The sequence below is a fragment of the Cutaneotrichosporon cavernicola genome (assembly GCF_030864355.1).
Source record: "Cutaneotrichosporon cavernicola HIS019 DNA, chromosome: 5".
Taxonomy (NCBI): domain Eukaryota; kingdom Fungi; phylum Basidiomycota; class Tremellomycetes; order Trichosporonales; family Trichosporonaceae; genus Cutaneotrichosporon; species Cutaneotrichosporon cavernicola.
In genome coordinates, this window is record NC_083397.1 from 605,203 (window position 1) to 618,491 (window position 13,289).

The 13,289-nt window shown below is 57.9% G+C and overlaps 5 protein-coding genes across 5 annotated transcripts; 3 read left to right on the forward strand and 2 right to left on the reverse strand.

Moving 5' to 3' along the window:
• Positions 1-516: 516 nt before the first annotated feature.
• CcaverHIS019_0502640 (uncharacterized protein) lies at positions 517-1,541 on the forward strand (the record flags this gene model as incomplete). Its single annotated transcript, XM_060601404.1, has 4 exons — positions 517-582; positions 619-1,092; positions 1,124-1,371; positions 1,409-1,541. The coding sequence occupies 4 exons, from the start codon at positions 517-519 to the stop codon at positions 1,539-1,541; spliced, it is 921 nt and encodes a 306-aa protein (XP_060457901.1).
• A 251-nt stretch (positions 1,542-1,792) lies between these two features.
• CcaverHIS019_0502650 (uncharacterized protein) lies at positions 1,793-2,545 on the forward strand (the record flags this gene model as incomplete). The annotated part of the gene is made up of 1 exon (XM_060601405.1): positions 1,793-2,545. One exon carries the CDS (start codon positions 1,793-1,795, stop codon positions 2,543-2,545), a length of 753 nt encoding a protein of 250 aa, XP_060457902.1.
• A 789-nt stretch (positions 2,546-3,334) lies between these two features.
• Positions 3,335-5,631, forward strand: CcaverHIS019_0502660 (uncharacterized protein; the record flags this gene model as incomplete). Its single annotated transcript, XM_060601406.1, has 7 exons — positions 3,335-3,379; positions 3,411-3,536; positions 3,573-3,796; positions 3,833-4,262; positions 4,298-4,703; positions 4,736-4,890; positions 4,927-5,631. 7 exons carry the CDS (start codon positions 3,335-3,337, stop codon positions 5,629-5,631), a joined length of 2,091 nt encoding a protein of 696 aa, XP_060457903.1.
• Positions 5,632-5,730: 99 nt separating this feature from the next.
• Positions 5,731-6,601, reverse strand: CcaverHIS019_0502670 (uncharacterized protein; the record flags this gene model as incomplete). The annotated part of the gene is made up of 2 exons (XM_060601407.1): positions 5,731-6,501; positions 6,533-6,601. The coding sequence occupies 2 exons, from the start codon at positions 6,599-6,601 to the stop codon at positions 5,731-5,733; spliced, it is 840 nt and encodes a 279-aa protein (XP_060457904.1).
• Positions 6,602-10,647: 4,046 nt separating this feature from the next.
• On the reverse strand, positions 10,648-12,914 carry CcaverHIS019_0502680 (uncharacterized protein; the record flags this gene model as incomplete). Its single annotated transcript, XM_060601408.1, has 4 exons — positions 10,648-10,829; positions 10,862-10,919; positions 10,955-12,867; positions 12,908-12,914. The coding sequence occupies 4 exons, from the start codon at positions 12,912-12,914 to the stop codon at positions 10,648-10,650; spliced, it is 2,160 nt and encodes a 719-aa protein (XP_060457905.1).
• Between the last annotated feature and the right edge of the window lie 375 nt (positions 12,915-13,289).

The window sequence follows — 13,289 nt, forward strand, 5'->3', positions numbered from 1 at the left end:
ATTCTTCCAAGCGCTTCCAAACTGTCCTTGAGGGAACGACTGCGCCTCTTCTATTGCGTAGGGGCTTTCTATGGAACGAATCACCCAGCGGGACGTGGCAAAGGACTGATGGTGAGGGGAATCCCCGTTCAGTGTCGGACCGCATAGGCCATAGTAACGTGAAGGGGATCCTTGGCATTTTGGCGAACCGATGGACGACCGAACCCCCTCTTCGCTCTTCGCCATCATTCGGAGGCAAGGACAGAAGCGGAGGTTAGCTATTCCCCGTGATACACTGACGATATTCTCCAACTCCTTCGTCGCGCATTCCCCTCATGACGCTGACTTGGATAACCATCACTTCCCAGGGGAGGACATGCCTTCATGGTCGTTTCAGAACCATCGTGTGCAGAGTTCCGACAAGTGCGAGCGTTCTTCTGGATGCGAAGCCCGAGAGTGGATGCGAACCTCTCGCGCACTCTCGGGGGGAATCACACCACAGGACATATCAGGCGGGACAGCCCAGTCCAAATCGCCATGCCAACAATGTCCAAGATCCGCCACACCATCCAGATCGACAACGGGCCAGTCCACCTCATAGAGGTGCGGACCACCGTTACATGTACCAGCTGACATCAGGTTCCGGCCCTCTCTCACGACAACTGGCCCAACCTTCTTCGGGACTTTCCCAGCCCCACCGCCCCCGACTTCGTCACGAGTGCTACCGAGTGGGCGACCCGCTCGGCTGTGCGCGAGCGCGTCCTCCTCGAGGCGCTCGAATGGAGCGTCGTCCAGAGTCACCTCGCCAACGACCCCGACGCATATTACCATGACCCGAGCATGGTCGGCATTGTGTCGGCGCTGAAGAGTGCCGAGATCATTATCTTACAACAGCTCGGTGTTGGCATTGAGGTCATCGACGACGACAATGCCGACGGAAATGTGAACTCCTCGGCTGAGGCCGACATCTCGACCGAGAGTGAAAACAGCGATAACGACCAAGGATCTTCCCAGTCGCCACCCACGCCCCCTGCAACGCACCTGTCGCCGCGCCCTCGTAGCGTATCAGGCAAGAGCAAGAGCCTTTCCACCGAGCCGCACACCCTTTCTGAGGTAGGCGGGGTGTGAATACAGCTGATGGTAGGTGCCTCTAAGTATTCTTACCGTGACAGAGAAGGACAACAAGGACAAGGGTAAGGGCAAGTCGCCTCCCACGGCTCAGTCGAATGCGCCCCAGCTCCTTGGCCACCGAAGCGAATCAGCACAGGTCGAGATCAACAAGGCCGAAGACCATAAAGTGACGCTGGAGCAGGAGCCTAAGAAGAACGTCACTCGCCGCGTCACCCGCAGCCAGGTGAACGCCGAGTCCAGCCAGAACATCGCCAACGTGGGGTGAGTTGCGGTCACATTTATGGCACGCTAATCCAAGGCCTCGCCGCAGTGCCCGCCAGGCGAACGCTCAGAACAGTGCCGCTACGAACCACCTCAGTGTCCCGAAGACCGAGACTGCCGATTGTAGCTCCCCTCGCCTCCGCGACATGACGGCAAAAGCTAAGAAGTAGATAGAACAGGTTGGTAGAATTATGTACTGTTACTGTGCTTGATCAAATCAGTTGCGAGGCATCGACGTGGATTGTGGTAAATGATTGTTTATCCATCAGTCCTCCACGGGTGCACAACCACACCTCTGATCCGCCACAACATGCGTGGCACTTGAGCGTGATACGCATTCGCCACCAGGAGCATAAATTGCCTTACCAGATGCAGTCCAACCTCCTCATCCTCACACTTATCCATACTCACCTCACTAAGAATGACAAAGAACAAGCCCATTCCTCCGCTCCTGGAGCCCAAGGAATGCCTCACTCCAGTATCGCTAACGCAGATCCATCACCTTCTCAACGATATCGAGTGCGGCTGCCCCCGCGAGCAACTCCTCGAGCTTCAACTCGAGGTTGTTCGCAACGCAAACGACCTCATAATGCAAGACTACCTCGACTTGAAGTACCGCGAGAAGCAGCTCTCAACCGACCTCGTGACCTCAGAAAACCGCGCGCAGTTTTCGGAGATGGACCTACAGATCGTGCGGAGCAGGCTCGAGGTCGCACTGGACAACAACACTAAAAGGGATGATTTGATTGCTCGTGGTGCACGTGTAGTTGAGCAGCTTGAGAAGCGGCATACCTTCGAGCTCGATCTCGTTGCTAACGACGTACCCCTCCCAGCCGTTATTAGTACTCGCCAGGCCTGCGTCGAGGAGGAGAAGATGCGCTTCTTGGACAACGCCAAGGCGCTGTTCGACCTGCCGCCAATCAAGGCCATCGAAGCGTACGGAAACAAGGCTACCTCAAACCAGCCAGGAACCCACCTCCCCAAGTCAGAGACACAAGGGCAGCAGCAGCGGCTTCAAGACCCAGTCACCCCTCCCCGCCAGATCGGCCGCCTCCATGACTACGACCACAACGGCGCAGAGATCGAGGTTTCTGGCCTAGATGGAGCCAGGGTGCCTTTCCGCCGCTTACGCCTCGGCTACACCAGCCCACTTTCGCCCTGCCCCAAGCGTTGAAGATCATGTTCACGGCGCTACGCGATGCGTTTGTGCCTTGAGAGGTTGTACTTGACAGTGTGAGCCCAGTACTTGTTGTTTCATATATGCGATCTGACGATTTCAAGTATTCATATCAGTCTAGAGGTGCGGTGTATTTTGTTGTCAGTGTCGCTGTTGCGGCAAGTGTCAACCTTTGTTGATTATTCGTCTCAGCATTCCTCCAACCGTCATCGAACAACACATGTTCAGAAATCGAGTCAGAAGTTTGTCAGCACTTGCACAGCATGCACAGAGGAGAGTGAGTCTCACCACATGGTCAGTGTCTGTTAAATCAGGCCGCACAGGTCGGACTCGCGCCGAGATGGAGCTTTTGTGGTAAATAGCAGCTTTAACAACCTCATTCAACCGGCTGCAGATTCGTCGGATGAATCTCGGACGACGCCAACACGCGCTCATCCTCATCACAGTTCGGCTCGTTTTCTATTCCGGACAAGTTTGACGTTCACGTGAACAAACTGGCGTCTGGCTGACGCATAGTCTTACAAATATTCGACAGCGGATCCGACGTAAAGATAGTCCGAGAACCCGACGCTGCATATTCCACTCTTTGGTGGAAGGCGGAACCAAACAAGGCCGGAGCGAGCGGGGAGCGGGGGACGTCATCAATCCCGGCCTCTTCGGAACGATGCCGGACTCTCAGCCATCCTTCCGGCAATCCTCCATCCTTGCCATCGCATCGCAACATTCTCCTCTACGTCGGTCCAATGCGGCGTACCTCGTCCTCTGATCACGACGTAGATATTCTCAATGTCGTATAATGCAGACAGCGGCACTAAGCGCAAACGCGTGACGGTGAGTCACTGCGCGATGGAGCTGATCCCAGCGCGCGTGCGACAAGTGTCACAGGAACGGGTCCAAATGCAGCCGCACGCCCGGCGGCGACAGATGTGTACGCTGCGTCGAGCTCGGCATCCCGTGCACCTTTGACCGGCCAGTTAAGCGGCGCGGCGTGAGTCTGAGTCTACCCTCTTCGCGCTGACATCAGCCACCAGCGCGCCGTGCGCGTATAGAAGACGAAGAGTCTTCCTCTCGCCTCTCGCAACCGGCGTCCCTCCGCATCCCACAGACGCCGGGAGAGGGGACCAGTGCGTCGAGCCCGAGCTCGTCATCACGTGACGCGTCTTCCAGCTTCTGGCGGTACGACGACCTGCTTGACCGTCCCACTGTCGAGGCGCTGGCCGACATCTATCACCGCACCATGTATCCTCTGTCAGCTACAAACCCGTAAAATTCACTAACCCTCAGGCGCCCGTTCATCCACTGGCCGACTATGGCCGCAGATATTCGCGCGGGAAGGTACCGTTCCAATTGGGGCGTGTTCATGGTCGTCGCAGGAGTGTGCGCCATGGCCGCAAGGAAACTGGCGGACGGTGGTGTACCCGGCAACGTGCCACCTTCCCTTCAAGCGCGCGCGGCCACGCTCGCTGCTGACTGCTACGCGGTCGCAATGGCTGCAGTACAGCGCGACTCTGAAACTGAGCTCCCAGCTGATGTCCTGCCTTTACTTAAGACGCGCATGATCCTTGGCTGCACGTGCATGCAACGCGGACACCGTACCGCCGCGCTTGCGCACTACGGCGCGTTCTCGACCCTGTCAGCGCAGGCAGGCTTTCACGACGAAGCTACATGGTCGCCTGATCTTACCGAGATCCAGCGACAAGAGCGCCGAAGGCTTGTACGCCACTGTTCAAGAAGCAAAGCTGACATCAGTTCTGGTACGCGTACCAGACAGACTATTATACCTCGACGACGCTGGGTCTTCCCCCAAAACACAGAGAGGCACGCGCACGCGTCAAGTATCCCGCCGAGGCGGACGACGACAATGTCCACGATACAGGCGTGTCGCTGCCCCTCGGGCACGTCTCGTTCATGCGCGGTTGGAACGTGTGTACGGACCTGTATCGCATCATCGAGCATGTGTACGACAACCTACGGGCGGATACAACTGATGAGGACGATGAAGATAGTGTGACGGGATTCCTTGTGCGTGCAAACAGGATCGACTCGCACGCAGCGCACAAGCTTCTCACGCGTCTCGTGGGCGACCTCCCTCCAGAATTACGGCGTGTCAAGCCCATGACTGGGGACATTGACATCGACCGCTTGGGGTTTGTCGGTGAGTCGTATGGCAGAGCCATCTGACATCAGCGACTAATATAATGATCACGGGTCAGACTCTCAAAATGATGCTGGCACTATGTGACGGCTCGAGTGTGCACCACCGCTGCGCGATTGCCAGTGAGCTCCTCGACGAGTTGGCGACCCTGCCCACGTCGTATCTCCAGGCCTCCAGCTCGACAACTGTGAGCTTTCAAATGCAGAGTGGCAGCTGACAGCAGCTCCAGCACCTCGCGCACGTTGGCCACCTCCTCTCAGGAATCATAGACGGGCCCCTTCCGACTTGGACATACCTCCAGGTTCGCAATATCTTGCTGGTGCTTTCGGAATTCATCGCCACGCTTGAGGCCGGCAGAACAGCTCCATGGGACCTGGCCACTAAATTGCGCGAGCAAATCCAGCGCATCGACGAGAACATGATTCAGGCTGAGGCCGCGACGTTGCCAAGCCTAGGCGACAGCTTGATGCAGTCTCTCGGCGTCAGCGCAGACGGCACAACTGACGCTCTACCTGAGCCCCCACCAGCTCCACCAGTCCCAGCACCAGCGTCCGATCCTGCGCCAGCGCGTGTCATGCCCGTGCCGAACCGCATGATCTCCATCGACGCTGGCCTTAGTTCGCAGCCTGCGTCACTCCCTCTTCCCCCTCCTGCGCCTCTCCCGCCGGCTGACGAGGTGGCGATCGACCCTCTATCTGCTCTACAGGCTGAACCGCCTCACGACGCACTCTCAGCCCTTCAGCTCGGGCAAAACAACCCATCACCATCGTTCAACCCGATCGCCTTCGCCGCTTCGCAGGGCATGTTCGACTACGGCGCCGCGCCGATGGACGACGCGCTCATCGGCGAGTTTTTACGCTACTGGCCCTCACAGGGCCTGCTTGCTGATTCGGTGCATGAGGGTTCGCCGTTCACAGGTGGAATGTAAGAGAGGTACTGTATCATCATCCATGCATCCCGTAATCGCAACCTTTGATCTAACATAGGGCATCCAAACAACTGCTCTCTCATTCCGCCCTACTCGGACTTACTTGCGGCCCGATCTCTTCCAGAAGGTGAATCCAAAGGTAGACATGCGGGTAGACATGCGGATGTTCTTGGTGTTCTCCTCGGCCGTGGTGTGGTTGTACATGGGCATCTCCATGCCGCTACGCGTGGCCTGAGTCGTCTTGGCATAGGTGCTGCCGTTCTTGGACTTGGCAGACTTGGCAGTGCTGCCGTTCTTGGACTTGGCAGACTTGGCAGACTTGCGGCTTCCCATGCCGTACTTGTCCTTGAGCTCCTGTGCCAGCTCGCGGTCCTCCCTGGGCACACCAGAGGCCCAGGCCTCGATTGGGTTAGTCTCTGAAGCAAGCTCTTCGATCTTGACAGGAGGGATAGTTGCGTTTCCGCGCGAGCTGGTGTAGGGGTTCTCGGGAGCATAGTGGGCGTTGGGGTGTGGAGCAAAACTGGAGGAGGAGGCAATCTGGGCGTCAGGGGCAAAGCTGGAGAAGCCAGCAAACGGGGCGTGAGGAGCACAGTGAACATGAACGCCGTGTGCCGCGACAGGGTTGAAGACCGGGGGGAACGACGAGTGGGGAGGGATGCCGACCATGGGGTCCATCGGCATCGGATGGCTCATAGGAGGACCCATGGGCACAGGCATCGGGTGGCCCATGGGAGCACCCATGGGCATAGGCATGGGGTGGCCCATGAGAGGGCATATGGGCATAGGCATCGGGTGGCCCATGAGAGAGCCCATGGGCATAGGCATGAGAGAGTTTCCGAGCGGGGGGGAGGCGCTGGACGGGCGGTTAACCTGCTATCAGTGAGGCCATGTATCAACTTACGTCGTGGATGTACGCGTCAGGGTCGAAGCCGTACTCGCGCAGGCCGTAGGTACGGAGGCGGCGGCTCATGGCAGAGGATATGGGCAGTTGAATGGGTGTGGGTAATGAAGAGATGTGTTGTTGAGAGACGGTGTTTACAGCTTATATGGGATTCTCTGAAGTCTGTAGGAAGACGAGATAGCGATGATCGTGCAGAGCACAGACAGATCAACATCAACTTTCCGGGCCGTGACATGCCACAATGAAGATGATGGAAGGCACGTGACTCATGGTACGTTGTACAATGGTTGATTCGGTGTAAATGTGTTCTCCATAGAAATAGCGAGAGTTTTGTGTGTTCTGTCAACCCGTTCTACATTTCTCCAAGTCTGTTGGGGTTTGGTTGATATGCATTTAGTAAAATATGCAGAGCGAGGATACATCCCCCGCCATGGTTATTTTGTCCATCCCAACGTGCAGTATGTCCATTTTCACAATCCTCCCCTCGTCCAATACCTGTCGCCAGACCCCGAAAACATGGGACTCGCGTCACTCGTCGACGTCAATTTCTGGGACTCACCTCACTCGTCGACGTGAATTTCCGGGGCAGCAATCACGTCCTCTGTCGTCGCCTTGGTCCCAGTGCGGTTCCATCCGGCCGCATCGGGCGAGGGTCGAGGATGGTCTTGTGTCTTGAAAGGAGAGTGAGGGTTTCAGGTGGGTAGACGGAGAGTTAGGGTCCAAGTGGGTAGACGCTAGGCTTTTATCATTGGGGTTGGGAGTGAGGAAAGGGCTGGAAACGGTGCGAATTGTGAACAAGTGGCGATTTGGGAGACGAAGTGTCAGCAAGGTAGTGTTTGATACGAAATACCTCGATGGTTGACGACCTCGCGCCAAGGCGAGGTTTAGGTTTGCAATTGTGAGCCGCCACGTAGACGATATTAAGCCGCCTATTATTACTCACTGCTCTTGTTTTCATTACATTCGAGAACGAGTCCTGGAACCCATACGTCAACGCCACACAGTGCTTCCAGCTTGCACCATGCTTAAAGATGTTGACATGCGAATAAGAGCACGTCCTCTGTCTCGTTATGAGGTGACAACTGGATACGGCGAGGCCACCTGATGACACTCCTAAAAAGTCAAGCACTCCATGAGTGCCCTACACTGCCCCACACGGACTCGAACCGTGGACCTCGGAGTTGTTTCGCTTTCGTAACAGCTCCACGCGCTAACCAACTGAGCCATAGGGCAGCTGGCAAACTTTGATCGGGCTGTCTTAAGAACTGCGACAGCAGCGGGGTAGCTGAGCTGGCTTTGGGGGGGTGGAAAAGGGAATCAAGTGGGGTTTCTGTTGACGCGTTTGCCACATAAACCGAGCGGGTGATGGTAATGTCGGGAAGAATGCCACGGTGCCTGTCTGAATTCCCATCGAACCTCCCCACATCCCTACATCCTCCGCACAAACAAAAGAGTGGCCAAGCCGCTGTCGACCTGGCCGAGCTTGGACGAGTTAGGAATCGAACCAAAGACCTTTCCAAATCACCATGCGAATGGAACGCTCTACCAACTGAGCTACACGCCCTGACTCTGGAAGAAAAAGGGTTACTCGCCCCCCACGCGACCATGGAAGGGGGAGCGGCATGGAAGGGGGAGCGGCATGGAAGGGGGAGCGGCATGGAAGGGGGAGCGGCATGGAAGGGGAGCGGCATGGAAGGGGGAACGGCATGGAAGGGGGAGCGACATGGTCGAGGCCTGGCCAGATGAGTTGGATGAAGAATCGAGCGAGGACTTCATGGTTGACCGGGAATCGGTAGCAGACTCTGAGCAGCCATGAGCAGAGGGTGAGGGATACGGTAGAGCGAGTGTAGAATATGCCTAATTTGGCTCTTACTGTTAAACCGAGTTGATAAGCGGTACTCTGAGCAAGGATGATATCTCATATCGCTCCTGGCAGTTTGCGGCTGAGAATCCACTTTATACAGCAAATCCATATCCTGTAACTAACAACCCTACCTAAATGGTATGGGCGAATTAGGGTTGGTGGCGTTCGTGCGGAACGTTACTCCACCCCGTCGTTCAACCTCCGCCACACTCACCACCTCAACATCCCTTCCAGTCCCACGTGCACACTGGAACCCCCGGACCCAAAAGGGAACAGCTTTTGGACGAGTTAGGAATCGAACCAAAGACCTTGTCAAGATTTACGCAACACGCTGCTAATGACACGCTCTACCAACTGAGCTACACGCCCTGATACTGTTCATGGACAGTCGCCTCCCCTCCCTCTCCCAACGGCAGTATGATACAACATCCAAACAGTATCTACATCTACATCTACATCTACTGCCGCAGCTTGGCCTCGAGCCGCGCAATCTTGTCGATCAAGTCGCCGCGTTCGAGCTCCCACGCCCGTCTCTGGGCATCGAACACCATTTCCCCGAGGCGCAGACTGCGGATTTCGGCCCGAAGGCTCCTGCAGCAGGGACACTCTGAGGCGGGACTGTCGGCGGGCTGCTCGCGTACGGGAGGATCGTGGGACTCGGGCGTAGACTGGGACGTTGGGGAGGTGATGCGCAGCTGAGATCAGGACCTTTACTTCGGTTAGCGTTCCTCAGGGAGGATGAGTTCGAGATCGAGATCGGGATCAAGTTTGGGTGCATGTCGCACGACAGGAGGTTCCGGTAGGGCTATCTCGGTACGTTGGATGTCAGCTGGAGCTTCTGGGATGTCGGGTATAGGGACAACTTTGAATGGGTTTGTGCCAGGCTTGGATCGGCGGGTCGAGTAGAAAAGCTGGCGGTTGATAGGTGGGGACGGTGGGCGTTTGTATGTGCATCCTACTGAGCGTGGGCGAGGAAGCGACGAAGTCTGGAGTACGCGCGTCGGTGGCGTTGGTGATGGAGAAGAAATGGGCGAGGCGGGGGATGTGGAACGTGGGCGTGATGGCGTTGGAATACGTGTTCGGTCCGGGCGCGGAGGGAGGGGAGCGGTGAGGTTCTCGGGTTCTGGTTTCTGTCGAGTGGGCGGTGTGGCGGGCTTGGAGTTGGACTTGCTTGGAGATGGAGGAGCCATGATGGATAGTTGATGAGGAATCAAGATTGTGCATGTAAAAGTGTAGAAGGGTTAGGTGGAGCGGACGTGCCAGTGCGGTCGTCCAAGCGGTCACGACGATCATGAAGGGGTAATGAGTCATGAGTCATCTCGCTTATATGCTGTGTTCTTGTGCTCTGCTAGCTGTTGTGCTGAGCACGTACGTCGGCCCACAGCTTTTGGTCTCTGTTTCGGCACGCGTGTCGGCGTCCACGAGGGCTAAGAGACTGTCCATCTCGGCGGCCCAAGCGTAGTCGCGCTGGACGGCGTAGTCAGGCTTGGTGCGGGTGAAGCGCTCGATCCAACTCAGTCTTCTCGAAGAGGGCGACTGTAAAGTGTATGGCGAGGCTGGAGAGCAAGTTGTGGGTGGGAGGGGAGCCGAGTTAGTCCGCATGGGGATGGCCGGCTGGGCCTTTGGGTAAATGGGGATGTGGGTGGCGGTGGCGGTCGGTGAGGATGGCGCCGAGGCAGTCGATGACGAGGAGAACGACATGGCGAATGCTGGAGGGTGAGGTTAGTGCATAAGGAAGGGATGGACTATGCGTGGGTCGATGCCTTATGTCTTCCGGAACAGTGGCTACACTGCCGCTCGGAGAAGACGAGCTCGAAGGGCCAAGACTTCTCGCCCCACTTCTCATTCTCATGGTACGACGTGTTAGTGTGTTTCAGGATTTGTTTTTCCATTACACTGCAACATGTCCTCATTGATGGCCCGTTTGGGTGGACAGCGATCGTCGCACTCGCGTTACCAACTTTGAGGGCGGCGGGAGGCGACGCGTCACGAGCGGGACGGGGCAACATCATTGCGCCTCACTGCGGTCGCTGACAGCTCTCACCCTGTAAAGACGGGCAACTAGAACGAGGCCAAGCTCTTGGTGGGGATCCCACTGCATTCATTAGGGCGCTATAAGATTATGGAAGGATAAGGGCGAACGCGGTATGGATCTCTATGTGGCATGGTCGGCGGGAGCTCGTTTCAAACGACTGACGGTGGGGGTTGATGACGGTACCAAAAGGCCCCGTCGGTATATACAGGGGTCAGACTATGCCTTGGGAGCGTCGGCGGGGGCAGAGGCCTCGGCAGTAACCGGCGCAGCGGGCTCAGCAGCCGCAGCGACAGGCTCCTCGGCCGGCTTCGCAGCCTCTACCGGCGCAGCCTCTGCAGACTTGGCATCTTCGGCAGCGGGCACGGTGTCGGCGGGGGTCGTCGCCTTGACACGGGTGACTATGATCAGCACGGACGAGGGCCAGGCTTACGGGAGAGGGCAGAGGCGACGCGAGCAATAACACCGGGCTTCTCAACCTTCTCGACGGGCTGGAGTCAGCTTCTCTTGAAACATCTCGGCTCACCTCCTCAGTAGTCTCTGCCACAGCAGCCTCAACGGCCGCCTCCTTCTCCTTAGTGGGAACAAGCGAGCGGAGGCGGGTCACAAAGTTGGCCTTTTCCTCCTTGGGCTCCTCGTTGGGCGCAGCGGTGGCCTCAGCAACCGGCGGCGACTCGGCGTCGGCGACCCGAACCTCAGCGTCGGGAGAAGGAGTCGGCTTCTTGTGGACCGACAGCAGACGCTTCCAAACCTTAGGCGTCTCCTCCTTGGGCGCTTCCTTCACCTCCTCGTTCGACACCTCGGCAGTGGCCTCAGCGGCAGGCTCATCAGCAGAAGGAGCCTCAGCCTCCTCCTTGGGGTTCTCGGCGTTGGCATCGGCGGAGGCCTTTCGGCTCGAGAAAAGGCGGAACAGGCCAGCTCTGGACGACTCAGCAGCTGGCTCCTCCTTCGGGGCGGGGCAGTTGCACTCCTCCTTGGTCTCCTCCGTGGTCTCAGCCGCGACAGTCTCGGCCTGAGCGGACGCGACGCTGGGCTCCGCTTTGGAGGCCTTGCGGCGGCCCGAGAAGATACGGTACAGGCCCTTGGAACCGGCTTCTGAGGTCTCGGCAGCGGGGGCCGGGGTTGCCTCCTTGAGCTCCTCAACCTGACTCTCCTCGGTGACGGCAACGGGAGCTTCGGCGGGCTCCTCGGTGGTGGGCTCTTCAGTGGCAACCTCAGTGACGGGCTTGCGGAACCCAGAGAAAATGCGGTAGATGCTGCTCCTCTTGTCAGAGGCCTCAGACTCGGCAGCGGGGGCAGGCGTGGGCTCAGCCTCGTCAACCTTGGCCTCGGTGGCCTCAGCAGGAGTGTCGACGGCCTCAACCTTTGAAGCCTTGCGGCCAAAGGAGACGAAGAAGCCCTTCTTCTCGGTGACAGGGGTCTCAGGGGGAGCGGGGGCCTCAGCAGAGTCTTCAGAAGCGGGAGCGGCGTCGGTGTCGGTGTCGGTGGCGGTGGCGGGGGCGGGGGCGGGGTCAGACTCAGTGGCGGTTGCAGGGGTCTCGGCAGCATCCTCGGGCTTGTCGTCCTTCTTAGGCTCAGGCTCGGGAATCTTGGAGATGGACATAAAGCGCTTCCAGACGGTGGGCTTGGGGGGAGCAGGGGTCTCCTTGGCCTCGGTATCCTGGGCAGCAGCCGGAGCGTCCGCAGCAGCCTCGGCGGGCGAGACAGTCTCAGGCTCGCTGACCTCATCCTTGCGGCCAAAAACCCAGAACTTGTTCTCCTTCTTCTCCTCGGCAGGCTCTGCGTTAACGGAAGCAAGGATGTCTGCGGTAGTCTCGATGATGGGAGACTGGGTGCGAGTGAGGGTGGCCTCGGCATCGTCCTTGGGCGTGTTCGACGGAGCACGCGAGAGGCGAAGGCGCTTCCACGAGGCGCGCTTGGACTCGGCCTCCGTGGGGCCCTCCAGGGCGGGGGCCTCGGTGGCCTCTGCGGGGGTAGCCTCCTCAGTGGTGGGGTCGACTTCGGCCTTGGGCTCCGCCTCGGTGGTGGAAGGGCCGGCCGAGTCGACAGCACGCTTGCGCTTAAGGCTGAAGATGCGGGCCAGGCCCTTCTTCTTCTCACCTTCCTCGGTGGCAACCTCGACAGCCTCAGGTTTCATGAGAGATTGATCAATCACAACCTCCTGGTTCTGGGCGGCAAAGGGGTCCGGGGCCTGCACGGCCTGCACGGCCTCGGCCTCAGCGGGTGCCTCGGTAGGCTTCTTCTTGGGGGCGAAAAGGGCACGGATGGTGAACTTGGGCTTCTCGTCAGCCTCGGCGGGTTCAGCATTGACGCCATCCTCCGGGAGAGGGATCTCGGCGACGGGTGAAGCGGAGGAAATGGGCATGCCAGCCTTTTCGTCGAGCTGGGGCTGTTCGTTCTTCTTGGAGAAGGCTTTAACGGCTGCCTGGGCGCGATGCACTGCTGTCAGTTGTACCCTCCCTGAAGCAAGGCGACTCACTCAACATGGTTGACGGCAATTGAACAGAGTAAGGGGTGTCTGGGTGTAAGGAGAGTGAGTGGTTGATGGGATGGTTGAGTGTAACTTGTTGGGGAGTTGGGTGGCTTTTATGTATCTGGCGTGACCCCCTTTGAATGGTAAGAGAAGAGCCCCGTGTCTGACTCTGTACCTTGAGATCAAAGCTATCGGCAAGTGTACAAGAGTACAAGTGTTGGGTATTTGACTGTGCGTGAGGGATTCAACTTGTCAATGCACAAACCTCTTCAGAGGTCTTTGGAGGGTATTATTGTTTCAAGGAGTAAGTCGGTGGCAAATGGTACATCCCACAGACCACTGGGTCTTGGTGGCGCAAGGTCTGTGCGTGAATCCGTCCCGCCCTTCA